Here is a 22684-nt window from a genome sequence, read left to right as displayed (position 1 = left end):
AAAGGGTAGTTATTTAATTGACTGTTTGAATCAAGGCCTGGGAAACTTATATCAAGAAAACAATTTTGGGGAGAAGCATTTACTATCTTTGAGACCTTTCAAGCCAAATTCATAGTGTGAATGTTTGATTTCAGCTAGTGCTTACATTATTATTATTATTACTTATTGGATTGATCAAAGTGGAATGAGGGCTGGACCAGCCTCTTGTGCATATTCAGGTTTAAATGGTATATTTATAAAGCAAAATGCTGATAATTAGCTGTGTGTTACTCTGCTAACTCCTATTGATTTCTGACTAAGGGCTGTATCGATTGGAGGTTTGGTCAAAGTGTTTAAATCTTTCTTCAGGCATTTAAACATTTTTCTCTGTGATAATTATTAGTTTAATTAACCATCTGTCTAACACAGGAGGAATGTGTATTTCTTGTACATCACTGGACAGATAAATCTGCACTTTAGCACTGCAGTTGAGCTGGGTGTGGTTGCTGAGGGCAGTTAATGCTGACACCCCAAAAACCCAACATCCCCACGTGTTGCAAAGCAGAGGACTTTGCACAAGTGCTCCTGCTGATTTCCCTTTGAACAGTAGGCTTCCTTTATAAATAGTTAATTAGGACGAGGTGATTGCCAAGCTCTTGTGACAAACACTGAGTTAGATCATTTCCTGGGCTGTATTTAAGGACAAATAGTGAAGGAATTTAAATGGCTTAGCTGTACTGCGTATTGAGTGTAATGTCAGTCTGCAGTGTCAGCCTGCGTTCTTGCAAGACTGAATGAGACGTTGTGAATTTAATCACCACCTCGAGGCCCCCTCTGAGGTGAATAGAGGATTGTATACCCTGACTTTCCAAGATTCTGTAAGAGTTAATTGGTAGGTGCAAAGCTACTCATTGCCCCTCTGCTTTGCCTGGAGAAATCCAAATTCCTGCACTCATATATGTGTAACCTTTTCAGTTTTCATTCCAGTCTCTCTGGACTGACTGGTTTTGACTAGCTTTGGGGACCCTTGTAAGTATATATGTGGGTGGCAGAGTAGTGTAATGGATGTAATAAAACAGAAATGTGCGTGTTTTGGAGATTGCGTTGGCTTCAGAACAATTTGAATGAGACCTCGGTATAATCTGGCACAGAATCAGTTTGCGTCTGTGAAACATTCCTTTTGGGGAAGCTGAGGCTCCATTCCTAGGCATCTCTCATGCTAGGTGTTGGTAGGAGGAAATGGACAAACTGTGTCTTAGGAAAATTCATATCTTCATTAACTTTGGTTTCTTCACTACAAGGAATATATTGATACGTTGTTGCTGGGATTGAGATACGGGTGTCACAATACCTTTCTCACAGAGGATGGTGACCTACTTTTAGAAGCTTTGTGGAAAGAGGATACGCGACTTCTGAATGTGAATCTTCACGCATCCTTCTGGTAGGCTGTCCTGAGCCTTTTCTACCAGCCTGCTTCCTGAGCACTTCTGGAAGCGCTGCGCAATATCTGCCTTTGCAAACTGAAAAAATCAGTTTTGCTTTCCTCCTGTCTGCTTGGCGTAAAGCAACAGGTGGCAGTTCCTCTGTCATGAATGGGGAGGGCGGATACGGTGGTTTTGTAAGATACAGATGAAGGGCTGAGGGAGGCATGTAGCAGCAGGTCTGGGCACTTCACAGCCCTGACAGTCAAGCCAGCACAAAACAGCTGTACTTGTAGTGGGCTCCTTTTTCTCAAGTGGTCTCATTGAAAAGTTCAGCCAGTTCTTCAGGGTGGAGCAGGGAGAAGTTGATGAACTGGAGTAAACTGAAAGCACCCAACGTTTCCCTAAGCCCCCCCATTCCCACCCACCCCCTCCAATTTAATCACAGTGCATCATTCCAATATGATTAGGACCAATACACTGTTTGCCTGTGCTGCAGCCTAGAATAGATTCAGACTAGAAGCAGACAATGTTATGAAGCCAGAGAGCATCTAAGGTGGATCTCTATGCACATCAAGTTTTATTTTCAGGAAATTGCTCATGTTTAGGCTCAGCAAAGTCTAAAATAGGAAATACTCAAAGGGAACTGCTGCCATTTCTTATGAGGAGGATACAGTTTAGGGTCATTCCCTCTGGGCCAGTAGAATAGCTTGGTCAGTATTTTCTGCAGGAAATCTTCCAGACTGTCACCTTTGTCTTGCTGTCATTTGTACTTAAAAAACAATGAAACATAGCAGTCAGGCTAAAGTTATATTTATATAAATCCTGAAAGCTTTTGGTAGCACTTAAATTAGGAAGGTGCAGACAAAAAGTATGTCATTTCTATCAACAAAGCAGTATAGGTATCAGTTTTGGCTTTGTCTGAAACTTTCCTGAGGTACTTTGCAAAACTCAGAACAGTACATTGTATAGTACCTTTTTGTTGATGTTTTATCACTTGTTTTGGCTGAGTAATCTGCATTTCTACGTTTCTAGTCCTAATAACTTTTGAGCACCGTGAGTCTCATAAACCAAGACAAAACTGAACTGGTGTAAAGGTTGTATCACTGGGCAGGAGCCACATCAAGCATCACAAAGCCCTTGATGTTTGAAAAACGGATGCAAGCCAAGTCCACCTGAAGCTGCCTGATGCCACTCTTGTAGGGAACAATCTCAAACTCAGCTGTTGAGGTCTCCATGGGGGCCATTCTTGCCACACTAAAAGACAGGATATGTTGGTAAGTTCAAGCAGCAGATAAATTCTTACCATATTTTCTTCAGATTTCCCGAATGTCAGACAATATGAAAAGGAAGTGTCGGGGTATGTGACTGGAGTGTTTGTGTGCTCCACAGGTGGATGCAAACTGCCATGCCCACAGCTACCTCAACACTGGATGGAATGTTGTGTTCAGTATAAATGAAGCCCCAGTGATGCACGTAATTATCCAGCTTCCTCTTTTTTTTCTTTTCTCCTCTCAGAATTTCCTGGTATTAACTCTTCCAATCTAAATACTTTGGAGATTTTTCAGACGTGCTTTTAAACTAACAACTGTAGAGGCAATGGGAGAATAATGCTTCTTATCCTTCAAGGATTATTTGTTTTTCCTTTTGTAAACCACAGAAGAAAGAAAGTTTTGAATTTTTTGCCATTTACGTAATCCCATCACTAACTACAGCACTCCGAGTTGCACACTGTCATTAAAAGCATGCTCTCTCTTCATTCCCTGAGCATTCTGTAATTCAAAGTTTGGCAATAGAGGGGCAGAATATTCCAGCTAGATATGGAGAGTGCTAAAGTGATGCTCTGTCCAATCTTAATGCAAACAGAAGTCATGGGGGTTGACAGCATCTTTAAAAATAGTTTACTTGTATTCTGGATTTCCCACCAAAGTGAATGAGTTACTTGCCAAACACCATTTACATACTTGATGTTGAGTTGCTCCTTTAGCAGGCCACTGCCTTCTGCTCTCAGCACACAGTCTGTCACCACTTCAGACAGGGGGTTGGTAAATGTGACTAGCACGTTAGTGGCCTTGTGTACCACTGTTGGACCAAGGACCTACAGAGAAAAAACATTCTGCTGAGTTTCAGTATTGGCATCACTTCTTTTTCACAATTTTCTCTTTCAAATTCCATTGCAAACCACTTATCTTCTCAGGGTATCCTGAACAGCAAGGAGTAAGGAATCAATCTATGTATGTATTTTTGGGCATGAGAGTGCAAGCTTAAGTCAGCCATCTGCTGTGTCTGAGGAGCAATGAACTACTGTAGAATCAATATTTCCCAACATTTTAACTGGGCAAGAATACAGTGTTATGTACTATATAGTGCACGATACTTAAAAGTGAGAATGGAATAAGAATACAATTACTATCTTGGCATATATGGCCAACTGCTATAGACAGCTTAAATGGAATTAGCTTTACTTAGGCTAAATGGATGGTTTGCGATTTAAATGTGAGACAGTGGTGAATTGTGGCGTCTCAGGCAAAAGAATTAGAATGTGAAATAGCAAATAAATGCATTCATTACCTTATTCTGACTAAGATAATATAGAATTGGCTGTTCTGCCTGTCTTTGTAGATACTGATGGAGCACCTATCCAGCACCCTAATTGTATTTTTTCTATCACTGAATGTATGCTTATACAGGAATTTCAATCAACAGAAACACAAAACCTTTTAGAAATTCAGTCATTAAGTGTTTGCCCTATTAAGCTGATGCTATACAATATAGCACAGGAGGCTTCTTACAGAACCTTTTTTTTCCTTTGTGGGCGTGCAAATCTAGTCTCAAGGCTGTGAAACACAGAAATTCTATTGCTCTTTGTGGGTTGCTTTCATTACAGTAGGCACAGAGACACAGAAGGGACTGGCTTTTACCTCGATGGTGAGAAGAGTATCCTGAAGTACAATATCTTTCTCAACTAGAAGTGATGCTCCTTGTCTGGCTTCACACACAGCAGTCACTAGGATCTTCCTGTCATCCAGCACAGCATTTTTGTACTGAGAGTAGGAGATCTTGAATGAGATCTCTTTCACTGGAATGCAAACAGAAGCAGATATTTTCACTTTTATTTTCTAAGTCCTATAATCCTAAAGATAACTGTGTTTTAGGGAGCAGTGATGCTGTCGCCTTGGGTCTGTTCACTTTTGGATGATGACAGCCCATAGATGGAAATGATGCTCAGAGATGACTTCTGCTTATATTCACATTAAACACCAAGTGATTGGGTATGGTTTGCTAGCTGGGCAAATCTGAGGATGGATTTCTGTAGCAGTCCCTACTGGTGGTTTTCTCATGAGTCTGCAGCTGGGAATTTTGCATTCTGTTCTTGCAGAGTAGGCAGAAGTGAAAAGATGGCCTGATTTAAATGCCTGTGCTGATGCAGCTGTTCAGCCTCTGTCTTAGAGAGCATGCACATTCTGTCTTATTTGCTAATGAGGAAGGCAGTGCGCTTCTCAGTACACTGAGAAATAATTCTCAACCACTCATGGTGTTATATTGTGGATTAGTTTGAAGGGGTAATTGTATTCACTTGTCTTAGGCTTTGTTATTCAGCACTCCTCCTCTAACAGCAAGGCAAAAGGCCTTCATCTGCAAGCAGTGTAGTTTTTTCTTACTGCGATCTGTATCCATCCCGACAGTGTCCAAAATCAAACATTTTAAACAGGGTGAATACATATGTTTCTCTTCCACTGAATAGCTCTAACCTCAGACCATTTACGGGCAGGGTGCTTTTTGAGACGTTCATGAATGTCCATATGATTTGGCCACAGACTAAAGCTACATCTTGCCTTGAGCTGTAATAAGGTTAAAATTACCTTCTTCAGATCCAAGTTGAACAGACCTTGACCACTGCAAGATCTCTGCCTTTGGTCTCCTTGTGTAGAGAACAGCTGAAGCCCTCAGTTTAACCTTTATGGTCTTGAAATCTGCAGTCAAATTCTGCAGTGCCAAGGTGAGGAGGATATCCTGGCCTATTACAGGAGATGCATCCAGCTTCAGCTTCCCTGAGACAGTGGGTTTTTGTCTGGTCACTGTTATATTTTGTCTCCGTGCTACTGGAAATCGTCTCCTGGGTTTTGTAACTTTTTTTCTTCTTCCAGTGCTTCTCACACCCAGCAGCTTCAGTGCCTTTTTGTACACCTGCCTTTCTTTGGAGGATCCTGTTTTAAAAGATAAAGTGGTCAGAGATCTCCTATACACTGCATATAGGGCAATTAAGCCAGAATTGCTCTAAGTACAGCTTGCAAAGGCTGGGAAAGATACATGAGAGGAGAAATTGAGGCCTAGCCAAAAGCTAATTTTGACCAAAAAAACCACTCCTAAATGAATATACATAGTCATGATGGCTGGAAAATGAAAGTTGGCTGTTAGCTGTAGCTGGTTATTCATGGGCACCTGCTAGAAGCTGTTAGCATTAGCAAGATAACTCCTAGAAGAGCTCAGTTCTCCTGCGTAAGATGGGGTGTCATCTCCTCTGAAAATAGAAAGAATTTACCTTCAGGATATTTGTAATTATTAGTGACGTCCACTCGGGTGTTAGTGCCCACTGCTTTGGTGCTAATAAATTTTCCTATCTTCCTGGTATTGGAGTAAATTCTCTCTGTTCTTTTCTTGCTATGCTGAATCCAAGTAACACAGTCAGCATTCACTGCTGCGAAAACAAATGAGCTGTCATAATCCAGGTTCACATCTCCTTCCTTAATGGCTCTGGTGGAAGCTGGGCCACACCGATAGATGCCTGTGTGAGGGAAAGAGAAGTTAAGCGATTACCTCTTGCAAAAGATCAGGTGCGGGCCACAAATCCTCATGCTGACAGCTAAAGGGACAGGTAGTCACTCCAAAGACATGTTTTGATGAACTCAGTTGTTTCTGGGTCTTTACATTATGGTAACAACATGTCCAGAAATTCAACATGCATTTTCTATCAGAAAGCACAAACAAGGAGGTTGTAAGGCTGAAGAGATGTAAGTAACACTTTCTGTGCTGTGAGAATTGTTCTAATCCTCCAAAGCCTGTGAGGCTTGTATGCTGACCTGTCAAATGAGAGAAGATGATGGCAGCTCTCAGCAAGGTCAAACTGCTCAGGTGTGAGTCATCAGTGCTGTATGTGCAGCACTGATGGACCAGGAGTTTTAATTTGGTGAAGCAGGGAGTTTATCTGGAGCTTGGTAGATATGAAATGGTTAAGTAAATGATTCTTTTGGTGGGGCTCATCATATGAGTTTGTGTCTGCATTAATAAGTAAAAGCAAAGCAGAAGTTTGATTCCAAGTTCTGACCAGCAATTGTCAACAGTTTGCTTTCTAGCAAGCTTCTCAATGTTTTGGTTTGGGTGCTGTTGCTGATGATTTTTTCCCCCCTTGCCAATACTCCCAGTGGGTTGAGCTGGTTTCGTTTTGTTTCTTTTATTTTGTCTGGGAGGAAGTGTTCAGTGCTGTGAACAAATACTGTTCTATATCACTTGCTTTCAGAACCAGAGAGCAGATTGTGGCTCCTTTCATATAATTTTGTTTCTGTACACTGTGTTTTCCAAGATACCATAAGAAATGTCTTTGTACTTGTTCCAAAATGCCTTGTAAAATATAGGCTATGGTCATATGGCATATCTATATCTATATATATAGAGAGAAAGATATTTAAAGCCTTCTGTTCAACCCTATTACTGTAAGCTCTGAAATCTATGCTTACCAACTTATTGGATGGGGTTTTAATTTGCATTTTTTTTTATGTAGGCTAATGAGCAGAAAAATTAAGAATCTGCATGCTGGTAGGCACTCCAGAGGCTGACAGGGAGGCAGTCTGCTGCAGATGAGGGTATGGCATTCCATGTGTGCCCAAATTAATGCTACATCTATTCTAAGGAGAGTAGAGAGAATTATCCTATAACTTCAGTAGCAATGGTTAGGAGGAACAGTATCTAGAGTTTTGGGTTTTTTTTTAGATTTACAACAGTGTTACCTTTGCTTTTTTCCTGGGGTGTTGCATCCAAAACCTGCCATCCATCATAAAAAGATCCAAGATCTTTTCTAGTAAACCAGCTTTCATTCCAGACATGAAAATTCCTTGGAAGGAAGGAGGGAAAATAAGAAATCTTTGATTAAGGCAATCAATTTTACATAGAGAGGGATGATAAATTCGTGGTGCAGTGCAAGAACAAACCCTGCTGGAGTGTATAACTCCTCTGCATAGAGACAAGCAGTTTCCTCCCTTCTGGAGTGCCTGTTTCCCTCTTTTCATCTGCTTTCTGTATTCAGACCTCTCAGAAATATTGGGGTGTTACAAAGTGATGTTAAAAAATATATATTTACTGCAGAATCAAGTATTCAGCTCTGAATATTCCAAAACAACGTGTCAATTGGTACTGTTCAACTGGAACAATTGCTGTGTTCCAGAACAAGGTCTCCCACATCCATTGCTGTCTTATGGTGTTTTAATTCTACTTTGTGTCACCCTTGTCCCACTTAGTCCAAGTAGCAGAGTGTGCTTGTGGTCTGAAACATTGGTACATGCAGTACAGTGCATACGTGATGTGTGTTAGTTTCTGTTCACTTGTTTGTTAGAAGCATCATATTTAACAAATAGCTCCTCCGAGGTGAAAGAAATAACGTGTTCTTCCTAAATGATGGGGTGGCATGGGACTTTTCTCTGCTGCGTTAAATATATTAGCTTTGCTTTAGTAACCTCTAGTACAGTGCAAGGGTTGTACAGTGGTACTTGTGAAAGACTGAGACAGTCAACAGGAGCTGGGTCTAAAACTTGTGGGCTTCTGAGCATTCTAGGAATTGAGGGACAAACAAGCTCACTTTAATCAAGCAGTTAATTACTCTTCCTTTAATTTTCGTTTGGGAAAAAACCTGTCATCGTAGAAACAAAATTAGAGGTTGCGTCCTCCAACCGTGTGTTGAACAGCAAGTGTGCCAAACGTCTCCTCTGTTGGTTCTTCAAAATGTTGAAACTATGTCCTGCATTTCTGAACACAGTGTGCTGTTGATTCTTTGCTATGGAATTTTATACTTTTGGTAGCATGAGGTTGGGATGGGCTTTCAGAAGAGTAATTCTAGATCTTCTGACTAGAGGAGCATATAGTGGAAGAAATATTAAGATAAAAATCACACTTACCATACGCTGTCTTCAGTCAAGTGCAAGGTCTCCCCAGAAACATCGATGTATTTATCAATACTCAGATTGATATTAGTATCGTGGGCAGAGTTGAAGTTTGTAATAACACGGGTAGGTATTCCCAGTGATCTCAGGACTGCAATACAGATAAAAGTGCTTTAAGCCTATTTTTAAAGACTTTGAGGAATTATTTCGCCATTTTTCTGATGGAGAAATATTCCTCTGATACGGTGCAAGGATGTCACATAGTCATTGTGTACAATGTTGCTTAGAAGACAGTTCCATTCACATAGAATTCTTAACTGCCTTATTTTTTTTAACAGTTAGATTTACTCATTTTAATCTTTCATTCTTCATATATCTTCAATAGCATCACAAGGGTAAAGCTACTTAACTTTTAGTAAGTTTCCTTTCTGATGGTATTCTTCTCCCCTTCACATATACCTGTGCACATAACTCCTGCAAAGACCCAGCACTGGCCATACCGGACGGGTTTGTATCTCCCTCTGTACCACTTCCGAAGGATGGTCACACTTCCACTCCAGTGCAAGGGGTTAGTTCCTGAGCGGTAGCTTCCACTCCACTTCCCTTCCACTACTCCCTTTTCATCATTGCTGTTAACCTGGAAACAATGCTTCTCATGAGAGAATTACAGTATGTACAGAAGGGGGAGGCAGAAATAGAATCATAGAATGGTTTGAGTTGGAAGGGACTTTAAAGATGATGCAGTTCTAATGCCCCTGTCACAGGCAGGGACACCTCCCACCACAGCAGGTTGCTTGGAGCATTGAGTAGGTTTACAGTAGAAATGTTAGTAGGTACATTGTACAGCTGTAACTCGCTGATCACTTTACCATAGCACTAATAACCCTGCACACATAGATGGGATCATTCCTGTTGGATACATCAGTGAATGGATCTTGGCGGTGGTTCAGGCTTCGATCCAGTATAGACAGAGAGATATCAAGGATATCTTCTTCAAACTGAAATCAAAAGAAGCATTATTATTAAATGTTAATTTTATAAAATAAAACCAAGAATTAACTCCCTATTTATTTTCCTTCTCCAAGGATGATAGGATGATGGTTATCTAAGATTTTATTTTTTATTTTTTTTTTGTACTATGAAAAAAATAGATACAATAAGAAAGAAAAAACACTACACTAGTATTTAATTATACTAGTAGTAATTAGCAACCAGCGTGTTTACAAGCACGTTTTGGTACCACACATTCATGAAGAATTTACCCAGGCATGGCCTGGTGGTCCAGACAAGACCATTCCAGGACTGGCTCAGCAGGCTTCACCTCCTCCCACATCCTGTGGTGTCCCAGCAGGTACTCTCCCCTTCACATTACAAAAACCTTGTTCTGATGGGCTGCCTTCACCATATATCAAATTATATGAACTGGAAAAGAAAGAAAGGGAGAAGAAGGGAGGGAGAAAGACAGAAGAAGAGAGAAACTATTGGTGCAGTTGTTATCCATGAAATGGCCATGGGTGCTTTAGACTGACATCACAAATTGCAGGACAACTCTGTAACCACAGATGAGACGTATGATCAAATTAATAGCAGATGTATTTAGAATGCCAAACTGGTATTGTAAAATTCCAACTTGAGTTGTTTCAGTTGAGTATCTTTGGCATAGTCTGCCCCATTACTAGATCAGTCTTTTAAACACTTAGATGTACCAATCTTTCAAGAAATAGAAGTTACAACTGGTATGGTTTCCAATGCCCTCTACAGGGGACAAGAAAAAGTAGAATTTCTCCACTTTGTTTAGCTAACAACAACAAAAGACCAATGAAACAACAGCACCTGCAATTGTGTTTTGTTTCTTCTTTTATTACCACGTGGCAGAAGAGAAAAGATCCTGATGTTGTTGTGATGTGTAGAAAACTGATAGTTTGGCAAGAAAAAAATGAATACTGAACTCCTATGCTATGATACTCTATAATATAGATACTAAGGACTCTCTGTCCTTATAACTGTCATCCATGCAGTCACTCTTATTTTCCTATTTTCCTTGCTTACCTGTCCGTAATTCCAAGCTTCTTGCTGGATATATTTTTCCTTTCCCTGAAATATGATTCCGCTGTCATTCAGAACATACTCCTGTCGCTCCTCTTCATTAGCCATATAGACATCGTCATCTAGAAGCAGAACAAGAAATGCCAGCTGAAAGGATTGTTGCTTTGCTGCAATTGAAAAGAAAACTTCAAGGGGACTTCTGAGGAACAGGTGAGGCTGTACCCCTGCAGTCATTCACAGAGCAAATAAAATTAGCATGAAGCTAATTTTATGGGAACTGAGTATGCTCCTGTCCTTTCACTGCTTCCCTGATCTTGTTATATGTTAGTTTTACTAGCATCCTTTATGTTGAGCAAAATATCATACTGTATCATGCTGTTGCTGTCAGGTACATGCTTTTACTGTGGCACCCAGATTTCCTGAAGAACATAATACAACAAAACGTACTTGGACACCAGGGATTGAAGAGTAACACAAACTGGCCTAGGAGTGCTGAAGAGTTCTTGTTGCCAGAAACAATCTGGAGTTTGAGTTTGTATCGTCCAATGATGGCATTAGCAGGGCTGACTATCACGAGACTCATGCAGCCAGGCTCACAGTGCTCTTGAGTTGCACTCCAGCCATCAGCAGCAGCATCAGAAAGGTGAAATATGGCCTTGGTCTGCTGTGATTCTTCTGGAGATGGTCCTGACAGAGGGAACAGGAGACAGTAATTCTGAGTGATAGCTGTGGGTGGCAAGCCAGAATCAATGATTATTTCATTTGCTACATTGAAAGATTGTGGTTCATCAGACCAGTGTAAGTTAGCTGCAATCCAATGCGTAAAATCACCCTATGTTAGATGCATGACCTAGGCAAGGTGAGTACCCACAGAGTCATTCTAGACAAGTGAAGAGGCAAGCCCTTGTCCTGAAAATGGTTGAAAACTGTGTAGGTGGGATGGGGCACAGGTTGTAATATCCATTTCATTAGAGAGTAGGCAGCTGCCTGGAAATTTCTTTTCAGAGAAGGTCCTTTGGAGGATAGGGATGAAAGCCTTAGTAAATAGGTAGTGTGGGCTGTTCCAGGAATAACACCTGCAGTTAATCAAAGCAAAGTTTAAACAGATGGAGTGCTAGAAGGCAAGCACATAATGGTGGTCTGTAAGAGGCAGAGCTGCAGAAAGTTCAGGATCCACTAAATGAAGACAACATGCAGTATTTCAGGTAGGTCTTTAAAAGCAAAAATACTGGTTTGTGGGTTTTTTTAGTTTATTTTTGTATGAGAATGGTCTGTGCTTTTCCATTTATTATTACCTTAATTGTCTATTGGCTTAGGATGCCCATTGAGGTTTAGACTGGATGCTCCTAAGCCTAAATTAATTGAATGCTATGGAGCAAAGGTTAATAATCACGCAGAAGGCTATAAGACAGCAGTGGTTTAGATCCTGGCCAGGGTAGCAGGTTATTGCCATGATGAAATTACCTGTGCTTGCAATAAATGTGAAGTTGTCCTCAGGTTGCACTGTTCTTTGGAAGTTTAGGGTAATGGTGAAAGCCTGTCCTCTCCTCAAGATCATTTGTGTGCTGTTGTAATCAGATGTGTGGTGTGTAGCTTTATTTAGCTTAGAGTGCCAGTCAACGTTCATTATCTTCTGGGCTAGAAAAACGTGAAGTAAGTTAGTAGGAAACATTCCTTTAAACTTACACATCCTGTCAGCTTGTCTAATGTTGATGCTTTGTTCTATTTATGTATAGCTGGAGTTAAATGTTCCTGGAAAACAAAAATTCACCATCAAGCTATTAAAAAAGTAAGTTTCAACAATAAGCTAGCTAAAAGAACTGCTTTATCCTATGGGGGATCTTAGCTTCTATTGTGCTTTACAGAGGTATAAAAAGAAATATTAAAACTCATACACTAATGCAACCTGCAAGCAGTGTGACAGATGATGAACAGAAGGTTAGTAACTTTATTGTCAAACTCAGAATGTACAAAAGAAGAGAATGTGCATCTCAGTTAACACAGAGACTCTTTCCTTGTGTTTCATACTCTGTATTATTTCATACTCGGTCAGAAATAGGCAATGATCAGAGGACAGATGATAAGCTCAGGAGCTGAATGTTCTGAGACAGCGCAATGGGTTGTTTTGTTGCATCAGATAGGTTGCCCTCTGCATTTGTAATGAGATACTGAGACACAGATTACAGAAGCTTTCAAACCTTTCTTGTTCTTTAATTAATAATAATTATAAATAAATAGATCCTTCTATGAACGCACGTGTTGGAAAGGTGCACTTCTGCAGTATAATGCTCCAGAGGATTTTGACTTGAAAATTTCTTGCTAAGACAAGAGCATGTTAGCCTTTTGCAAACTAATGGTGCTGAAATACACTCTTCCTTCTTTCATTGAACTGAGATACAGGACTTGATTTAGCATCACCTTGTGTCATTTGAAATGAAATTCAAATTTTGCAGCCTAGAAAGCCAGTTGTATCCTGGGCTGTATCAAAAGAAGCGTGACCTATGGGTCTAGGGAGGTGATTCTTCCCTTCTGCTCTACTCTTGTGAGATCTCACCTGGGGCACTATATTCAGCTTTGGGGAGTCCAACATAAGAGAGAGACAGACATATTAGAATGGATCCAGAGGAGGGCCACTGAAATGGTCAGAGGGCTGGAGCACTTCTCCCTTGAAAACAGACTGAGAGCTGGGATTATTTAGCCTAGAAAACAGAAGGCTTTGGGAAAATCTTACTGTGGCCTTCCAAATCTTAAAAATGGCCTACAAGAAAGATGGAGAAACAGTCTTTACCAGCCTGTGTAGTGGTAGGACAAGAGGCATAGTTTTAAACTAAAAGAAATTTGGATTAGGTATAAGGAAGAAAATCTTTACTGTGAGGGTGTAGATACTGGTATAGTGTGCCTGGGTAGGTTGTGGAGATCCCCACCCTGGAAGCATTCGAGGTCAGGTTGGATGGAACTTAGAGCAACCAGCTGTGATGGGAGATGTCTGGAGATGTCCCCACCTGTGGCAGGGGTGTTGAAGCTAGATGGTTCTTAAGATATCTTTCAACTCAAGCCATTCTGTGATCTGTAGGAACTGATAGGGTTCTACTACAAGAATGGAGGAGGGGAGGGGCTTGATTTTTCTGCTGTGTTTGCACAACAGTGTACAGTAATGTGTATATGCAGTAATGTTTATGTTACATGGTGTGAAATGGCTATGAAGCTTCCTACTTGCACCATCAGTTTATTTTCCTGGCTTAAATATGTTTAATTGAAACGAACCTACAGCAAACAATAATCCTACCATCAAGTCCTCTAATTTAAGAGTGGATTAGAACACGTTTCCTGGACTCAGAGCTTTGAAAGAAGTTAGTTTTGCAACACTTTAGCTCTATATATCCTACCATTATTTTTTCCTGAACTTTACAAGTTAAATAAGCGTATGAGAGAAAACTAAGTTTCTAAGACTGCTGAATTTGGAGCATATGAAAGCTATCCTGGTTTCATGTGCAAGGAAAAGAGTTATGTCTTGGAGAGTGTTGTTAGTTCTGCAGTGATGCAGATAACAGAACATTTTGAGTATCAGCAAACAAAAATGTAGCATATACACAATGTCAACTGAGCTATGCTTTCGAGGATGCTGGTGGGACGGTGATGTTTAATGACCCAATAAATGCTGGTAGGACTTCCAGTGCAGAATGTCACAGGTGAAGACAAAATGTACAACAGAGTAAGAAATGATACTTGGAGGGGTAGGAAATACTTAGAAAAAGAAAAGGGAAAAAAAAAAAAACTAACAAAACCCATAAACCAACAGTGACTATTTGTTGCCTCTAAGAATTTACTGCATTAATATTTTGGCTCGGCTTCCAAAACTAGTAGTTAGAGATATTCCTAGTGAACGTATCACAAGTCACAGTAAAAATCTAATGCCAGTCTTTGCCAGTGTGTACTGCCAACTTCTTCTTGGTTTGATCTTCTTTACAGTTTTAATTTTAATCTTATGATTTCTTTTTTTGGTTTTGGTATCTTTCTTTTGGAAAACAAACAAAAAAGGGATCTTTCAATAATCCTGACAATGAACCACTGAAAAGAGTCCTAAAAAAGTTGTTTGAGAAAGTACTTGTTCTCTAATGGATAGATTTTGGGAACGTGCTTATAAGCAACATTCTGCAGAATTTTCCAGTCAGCGTGGGAGCCAGTGCAATACAATTCATAGATATTAGGGTTGTGTTTCCACCAAGGAGCACACAGGCTGACATATCTGCTTCACAGTGATGGGGATATGGGATCTGGAGGCCGTCAAATGACCTTTGTGAGGCCATTCATCAGTTTGGTATCAGAAAGGGATCAGAGCCCAGCATTTCTGAGTGGCAGTTTGATGCTCGCCTCTCTATCCAACAAAGCTGCTGAGGCACTGGGTAGAGCAGTTAATGGATGTGGTTAAATTAAAATAAAGAAGTGGTTTCTCATTCTACTTTTCTTTTACATGGGTTAAAAACAAAACAAAAAACAACCAACAAACCATTCAAGATACATTATACCAAGTACATAAATTTTGAATAGAATAATCAATAAATGCATTTAACCTAAAAAGGGCTAATTTTCCAAGAACAGTGAGATGTAATTTATCCTATTTCTGCAGCAAATGTCACTTATCTCTATTGGAAGAGTGATGACTGAAGCAATCAAGCTATGATTTATTTTTTTTTAATCTTTATTTATTTTTTTTTAAACTTACCAGCCATAAGGTTTCTTTCTTCTTTTCCACACTTGGGTAGTTGAGGCTATGGCTACAAAAGTGTGCAGCGACTTTCTGAATCCTCTCCCACCAGCATAAGTAATGAAAGGCTTAGGGTACTGACCCCACTAAATAAGCTACAGCTTATATAAAGCAGGGTGTGACCAGTGGTTGCAAGTTATTGTTGTTTTAGTTATATCCTACATAAGCATCTATTTAGGCCTGATTTAATTGCACAATATTGTATCTAATTATGACTACTTAAAACTGGTGAATGGCTGAGGAAGGATTATAATCAGCATCCTGGTGTCTTCTCTGCTAAGAGAAGAAAACATTCCGGACTGGATTGAACAAAGAAAATGGTCTTCAAGGAGTCAGAGGAAACTTAAAAGCATAGAATCATTTGAGTTGGAAGGGATCTTTAAAGGCAATCTGGCCCAGCTCCCTACAATGAACAGGGACACCCACAGCTCCATCAGTGCTCAGAGCCTCCTGACCCTGAATGTCTGCAGGGATGGGGCAAGTGCCTCCTATCCAACTTCATTTTCATCAGATGGGTTTGTGTCAGCTTATGTTTACAGAGACTACATGAACAGAAAGCCAGATATAGATGAATATCATATACATATTCTACAACATGGGATGTACAGTAATTTGCATAAATTTGTAATGTTACTGTAACTCATTAGCATCACAACTTTGCATAGCATAATCAATTTATGAAAAAGACAGACCTGCCTGAAGGTCTTACGCATAACTTTGCATAACTGACTCTTTCTTGGAGGCATACTGACCCTTGATTTTCTCATTATCTATTCCTGACTTGATTATCTGTAATATGTGTTTTTTACATTAGAAGCCATACATCCCACTGGGAGGGTATGATCACACAGTCATCTATGCATCAGAGGTTTCTCTTAAGAATGGGCGATTGATCAGTGTCTGCCTTTTACTCATTTGTTTATAGCTTGGCATTCTTAATACATCTACATAATTTCTCCCTAGCTATTTGGCATGTTGTCTTGAGCTGGACGCAGGAGGAAGCTGCAGAGCAGCACTTTTTCTGCCATAAACTCTATCCGCTGTAATTACAGACACTTCTCTGCTCTTTAAGCTGTCATCTTCTTTTGTCCCTCATCTCATGCCAGGTCTTATCTAGAAACATGCCCTGCCAATTTGCCCCAAGAGGATGTTGTGCACCATTCATTGCACACTTTCAATGGACTATGACAGGTTAGGAGCAAGAAGGATAATGGGAGAAAGGGTGATCCCTTACTTTCCCTGCCTCAGTGCTTCTACTTTGTGCTTCTTTAATGTCTCTTTTCTTTTTTTGTTTCCAGATATATATCAACACTGAATGCAACCAAAAAGGCAAATTAATTGTCTGCAGCTTAAATTTATATTGAAAAGATCCAAACTGAAGCCAGATAGTTATAACAATTGAGTGAGCACCTTATTTTTTTATTTTATTCTTTATCCCTGGAGAGGCTTGTAGGCTTGTTTGCACTTGGACTGAGTCAATCCCAGATACACATACAGACTGGGAGTAGGGCTTGAGAGCAGCCCTGTGGTGAAGGAGTAGGTGATTCTGATGGACAAAAAGCTGAATGTGATCCAGTAGTGTGCACTTGCAGCCTGGAAGGCCCATGTATCCTGGGCTGCATCAAGGGAGAGCTGACAATGAGCAAGGAGGGGATTGTCCCCATCTATTCTGCCCTTGTGAGGCCCCATCTGCATTACTGCATTGAGTTTAGGAGGGATGTAGAGCTGTTGGAGAGGGTCACAAGAGGGGCACAAAAATGCTCAGAGGGCTGGAGCACATCTTCTGTGAAAACAGGCTGAGGGAATTGGGCTTGTTCAGCTTGAAGAAGAGAAGGCTGTGGGGATGACCTCATTGTGGCCCTCCAGTACATGAAGGGAGCTCTTACAGGCAAGAGGGAGACCGATTATTTTTTTTTATTATTATTATTATTATTATTTTATTTATTTATTTATTTATTTATTTTTCATGTGGTGATAGGACAAGGGCCAAGGGCTTCAATCTAAAAGAGGGGACATTTAGACTGGATGTTAGGAAGAAAGTTTTTGCTCAGAGCGTGGTAAGACATGAGAACAGATTACCCAAAGTGGTGTTGGGTCTCTGGAGCTGTTTAGGGCCAAAGCAGCCTGAGCTGGTGGGTGGCAAACTTGCCCACAGCAGAGGGTTAGAACTGGGTGTTCTTTAAGGTCCGCTCCAATCTTAGCCATTCTGTGATTCTATTTGCAAGTGTGGTTTGGGTGAGAACTGATACCTGGCATTGATAGGATCAGGAATTCTCAAAAGGGGCATCTGTATGCAAACACTGTGACAGAAGTGTGGAGCAGGTTCTTCCAGTGGACAAGCTGTGTTTAGGTTTGATGATAAATATTTTCTTTGTCTCTAGTGACCGGTCTAGTAACTTGTGGTGGGGAAAAAAAATGTTAGTTAGTATGTGTTGCTGAGCTTCTATATTAATGCAAGGCTCTTCCTGTGTTTCATGCTGCTTGGGTCCTGATCATCATGTTACTGAGTTGAATATGTATGTGAACTGTCTGCTCTGTTTGCAGACCTGTGACCACAGGGCATGGGAAGTCTGTTTTCATGGTCTTTGGTGGATTTTTTTTCCCTACTCACAAAGTCACAGGTGACACTAGATACTGAAAAATAGAGGAAGTATTCTAATGTAAGAAACTTGTTAAATACAAGAAAAGGAGCTTTTCTCAGTCTTGTGATTTCTCATAATATTTTCATAAAATGTATGTTCTATTACAAAAGGATACAGTTATTTTAATAGCTTTTGTTTATTGCTGGTAACTAGAATGAGATTATGAAGAGACTGCATTAGTTATTTGATGGAAAAATCAAAATCTGAAGCTTAATGCAATCAGTAGATTTAATATAACAGTGAAACTATCTATACAAGGAAAGGAGGTTTATTTCTCTAGGTGTCATGACAAAAAGGGAAAAAAGGAAGTACAGTTAGAGACTAAATAATGAAGTACTGTAAAAGCAGAGAACTTGATTCTATTGTACTATGAGAGATGATTTCTGTTCCCTATTTGGAGAAGAAAGTCCCGTTGTGATAATGCTGAAATAGGAGATTGACTCCATCGTGTTATGCAGGGGCTACTGCAATGGTGACAAAGCCCTTAACATGTGAAAATTTGTCACAAGAGAAATCTACTTGCAGCTGTAAGGGCCCAGTCCTGCGGGGTGTGAATTCAAAATAAATTCTTGATCTCTCCCTTGGTGCCAGTCGTGCTAGACTGAAAACAAAACAAACAATAATTTCATTCAGACATATATTGTCTTTTCTTGAGATTCCCAAGAATCAGACATGCATGATAGCTTGGATGCCAATGGGTTACTGAAGACCCAGCGCTGTGTTCAGTGAGTTATTTGGGGTTTTGCGCAGAGTGAGAGGACAGTGCTGCAATTGTTTAGTCTAGAGCAGAATGATGAAGGTTTGAATCTCTACTTCATGCTTCTGTGTTAGAGCTGGATACAAGGTTGGATAGTCAGCACAGAAAGTTGGAATAGGAAGACTGTTGTTAAAGGTCTGTTGATAATGCTTGACTCATATCCATTTTGCCACTAATATGGTTCTATATATATATATATTTTTTTTTCCTGATGTCCTGAAATTATGTTCTGTATTTTGAGTTATCATGTCCAAATATTTCCAGAGCCACAAGTCAGGTTGTATTATAATAAAACAAGCTTTAGGTAATTAATACTCAACACTGAGTGAATTCATTTAAAAAAAGAAAGAAAGAAAATGTCCAAAAATTGGGGTTAAAAAAAATCAAAAAAGGTAATGGAACATTTTGTTCTTAGTTTTGAAAAGACAGTTTTCTCCAACTTGAAAGGAGAGCAGAGCAACTTCTTTTTGGGCTGAAACAAAGGAAGCGAAGATACTGTCCTGGCATCTACTGATATTGTAGATGAAAATCCAAACAGTGAAAGAAATATCAGAGAGACAAAATAATACGTGCGCATGCTTTCCCAAGAAGGCTGTTAGCAGTTTTTAGTTCTTCAAGAAGTTCTTAGGAAGAAAGATAATACATGATTGAGAAATCATTCATTCTCAGTATGTATTTATTTGGTAGCATTTTTGTGTTAATAAATAGAATATTTATTACACAGTAATGAGAATTTACATGTTTTTTTGTTTGTTAACTGAGAAAGTCACCATGCAATTGATCATGCACTGAGTAAATGCAACAGCTTTCACTTACTGTATCTTGACCTGTTGATTCATCAGAGTGACCAGGAGTACACAGCGGTCCACAGGTTCAGGGAGTGGATTGGCATAGGAGATCTCTAGGGTTGCAGCTTTGTTCACTACAACCCGACGAGGAATCTAAATGACAAAGACACTTTTCTCATCATTCACTTGTACTTTTCTAGAGTCTCAGTAGAACTGTAAGGAGAGCATCTCTTATATTTGAAGATGAATGAGATATTGGTAGGAGTATTGGAATTTAACACACAGTAGATATGCTTTCCTAATACTTGAAGCTGGATTTGGATTAGCTAAATTGAGCTATAGAATCATTAAGGTTGAAAAAGACTTCCAAGGTCATCTAGTCCAACCATCCATCTACCACCAATACTGCCCACTAAACCATGTCCCTAAGTACTACATCTGCCCTTTCCTTAAACACCCCCAGGGACAGTTACTCCATCACCTCCCTGTGCAGCCTGTAGCACTGCAGCACTGTTCTTTCTGATAAGAAATTCTTCCTATTGAGCTGCATGCAATGTTTTGTTTCTTGGATTTTTATTTATTTTTTTATATACCACTTCAGTGAAATAGACCACTGACTACATAAACGTATCATTAAATCTGTCTGATATTTGGGTTGGTGTTTTTTCAGGGCACATAATTAATTAGGATTAAATTATTAAAACTCTATAAACTGGCCCTGATGTAGATTAGAACTCAGGGTTTAACTCTGTACTCTGGGAGAATGCAAAATTGTTTGAAGGCAATCCGAATGCTTGCCAACAGCTGGAATAGATATGGAACAAAAACAATTTCTGTAAAGTCAAAGTAGTGGAACGTGACTGGGAAAGAAGAATGGTAACAAAGCAGATTGAAAGTGGTCTCTCTCATTCACTGTCATTTTGAGAAAACATGCTTTCTCAGATTAAGCAGGCAAAATTTTAGAGCAATGCCTGGAACTGCAGTCTAATTTCATGCATTTATCCTCAAATTCTCATCTTAAGTACTGAGCTTTAGGAAGGATATTTAGTTCTTTCTCTCTGTTTAGGGTATCAGTAAGGGAATTGTTTACCTTAATGATAATGTTTGTGTCCTCTAAAATGATTGTCTTCTCCACCAGCAGCTTAACTCCATGCATGTGCATGACTTCACACAAAGCAGTAACTTGGATCCTTTTGTCAGTAGTCAAGTATTTCCCATAATAAGCGTAAGGGATCTTTAACCGAATATGTTTCCCTGCAATTAAGACATGTAGGAACTATTACATTCTGAAAGAGTACTTAAGAAAAGAGAGTGTTTGAAATCATCAAAGAGAGCAGAAGATAAGACAGCAGGGGTCTGTATATTTCTTTCTTGTGCAGCCAGTTGTGCACTTCCTTCTACTGCAGAGTCTTTTTTTCTTCTTTAAAGAGCTCATTTTACCCTTAGAGGTTGGAGTGGAGGATTTGGCCTGAAGCAGAATCTTCTTATCTGCATTTCACTGGATTTCTGTCCCTGTGAGTTTTTACTAGTTAGGCATATAACTATTTGTTCTCTCCCTGTATCCTATTTGTTTACTTCAGTCAAGAAGAGAGCTTGGGTCAAGTTCCAAAGATCTTTTTCAAGCATTCTGGTCAGCTACTTATTGTCTTAGTCCTACTACTTTTCTGTTTTGTATGGGGTGTGTGTAAGACAGGGAGGGTGTTTATCTCTGCAGCCTGTGGAGAGGAAAAAGATCTTTATACAACAGGCTTAATTTCTTTATAGGGTAAGATGTGTTCCTACACATATCGTAATGATCATGGGCACACATATCATAGAACCATTTGAGTTGGGAGGGACCTTAAAAGGTTATCATCTAGTCCAACTCCCCTCCAATAAAAAGGGATGTTGTGTTGTTTCTGGTGCTCTAATGTAGATGTAGCCTTCTATGTAACAGCTCATGAAACCTCTGCTTCCTGGTTGGACTAATGATGTTTTTTAAAGGGAAAAATATCTTGTGCATAAACAGTGCTACTGGGAGATGGAATAAGTCAATGTACTGTAAGGCTGACATAGACATATCAATGTTTCTTCCTTCTCTTTGCCTTCAGGTCATTTTAATGGCTAAAAAAAAAAGCTGTAGAAATGTTCTTTGGGATTATTAGAAGTTACCTTGCTTAGAACCAAGATCCACAGAGGTGTTTGCTTTCAGGATCTCTGCCACTGCCCTCCTGGTGTACAGGACACTTGATGCACTGATGTCTATTTTCACAGTCTTGTGGTCAGTGGATAGGTTATTGAGAATTAAGATGAGGTTAATGTCTTTGCCAAACACTGGAGGTTCAGCCAGCTTGAACTTCCCTGAGATTCCAGGGTTTCTCATTGCCTCTGCAGGTCTTTCACGTGGGGAGGTGGTGTGTCCTTCTGTGATGCGTGATCCAAATATCTTGGCCAAGGCCTTTTTGTACACTCTTCTTTCCTCAGGAGAGCCTGGTTAAACAAGAGAACCAAGTAAAAATAATTACTTATTTATTGCATTTGGATGTCCTCTATGGGAAATCTATCAGAATGACAAAGTGTCTCAGCTCTACATTGCCTAGAAATTTGAAACAACTGAAAGTTCCTCAAATTTGTATTAGTCTTTTTCTTTTTTTCCCACATGAAAGTAATTGTAATGAGGTGAATAAGTCACTGAAATGAAATATCATGCATTTGTTGTGGGTTTTTTTTGTATGCAAGATATTTTTTCTTTGATCAGAATGTGCAGTAGTGTTATAGGTGTCACTGCTAATCTAACTAGCCTCTGTATTAAATGTGGTTGTGCTAAAATCTTGCAGAGGAAAGTATTGAAATACAGCCACTGATTCCAAACAGCAACCCTTAACTCTTATTGAAAGACATATCTCCCCTCAGAAATTAGGCATCTAAAAATATCCCTGCAAACATATGGTTAAGTGGTTTTTAACACTTGCTCTTTTGTTTTCTTAAGTACAGACAAATGACACTTTCTTGTATCCCAACTGTTTTGTTTTCATAATCCAATACTGTGAAGACTGAGTCTACAGAGGGTGCAAATGTATAACAACAGCTGGTTAGCTGGTGGCTGGATGTCACAATAGAAGCATGAGAGGGCAGAGTTTGGTGAATAAGTCAGAC

At 39.7% G+C, this 22684-nt stretch overlaps 2 protein-coding genes and 1 long non-coding RNA gene across 3 annotated transcripts in view; 1 reads left to right on the top strand and 2 right to left on the bottom strand.

The window, feature by feature from the left end:
• Window positions 1-2503: 2503 nt before the first annotated feature.
• Window positions 2504-12269, bottom strand: LOC140259085 (protein-glutamine gamma-glutamyltransferase 6-like). The gene is made up of 12 exons (XM_072350072.1): window positions 12062-12269; window positions 11045-11284; window positions 10601-10719; window positions 9421-9549; window positions 9011-9188; window positions 8567-8702; window positions 7406-7509; window positions 5944-6186; window positions 5264-5608; window positions 4322-4479; window positions 3365-3498; window positions 2504-2657 (listed from the first exon to the last, which is right to left on the bottom strand). The coding sequence occupies exons 1-12, from the start codon at window positions 12267-12269 to the stop codon at window positions 2504-2506; spliced, it is 2148 nt and encodes a 715-aa protein (XP_072206173.1).
• The window catches only part of LOC140259087 (uncharacterized), a 26944-nt gene continuing 15995 nt past the window's right edge, over window positions 11736-22684 (top strand). Inside the window, exon 1 of the long non-coding RNA XR_011905358.1 lies at window positions 11736-11802. This is a non-coding gene — a long non-coding RNA (uncharacterized lncRNA). The remainder of the gene's footprint in view (window positions 11803-22684) is intronic.
• Window positions 18455-22684, bottom strand: part of LOC140259095 (protein-glutamine gamma-glutamyltransferase 6-like) — a 12742-nt gene continuing 8512 nt past the window's right edge. Inside the window, exons 10-13 of the mRNA XM_072350089.1 lie at window positions 21701-22018; window positions 20640-20803; window positions 19578-19702; window positions 18455-18605 (exon numbers count right to left, since the gene is read on the bottom strand). Of these exons, the coding sequence (XP_072206190.1) occupies window positions 18455-18605; window positions 19578-19702; window positions 20640-20803; window positions 21701-22018 (758 nt within the window). The remainder of the gene's footprint in view (window positions 18606-19577; window positions 19703-20639; window positions 20804-21700; window positions 22019-22684) is intronic.

This window comes from Excalfactoria chinensis, chromosome 15 (genome assembly GCF_039878825.1).
Source record: "Excalfactoria chinensis isolate bCotChi1 chromosome 15, bCotChi1.hap2, whole genome shotgun sequence".
Classification (NCBI taxonomy): Eukaryota; Metazoa; Chordata; class Aves; order Galliformes; family Phasianidae; genus Excalfactoria; species Excalfactoria chinensis.
The sequence above is the reverse complement of the archived record's forward strand: the minus strand, read 5'-3'. Positions and strand labels throughout refer to the sequence as shown.

Excerpts from the sequence above, each read along its gene's own strand:
- LOC140259085 (XM_072350072.1), bottom strand. The coding sequence starts at position 12,269 with ATGTTTCCTACTAACTTACTTCACGTTTTTCTAGCCCAGAAGATAATG. Across the intron at positions 9,550-10,600 it reads AAGCTTGGAATTACGGACAG|TTTGAAGAAGATATCCTTGA; the intron begins GTAAGCAAGGAA and ends TTTTGATTTCAG. Across the intron at positions 5,609-5,943 it reads TAATTACAAATATCCTGAAG|GATCCTCCAAAGAAAGGCAG; the intron begins GTAAATTCTTTC and ends CTTTTAAAACAG.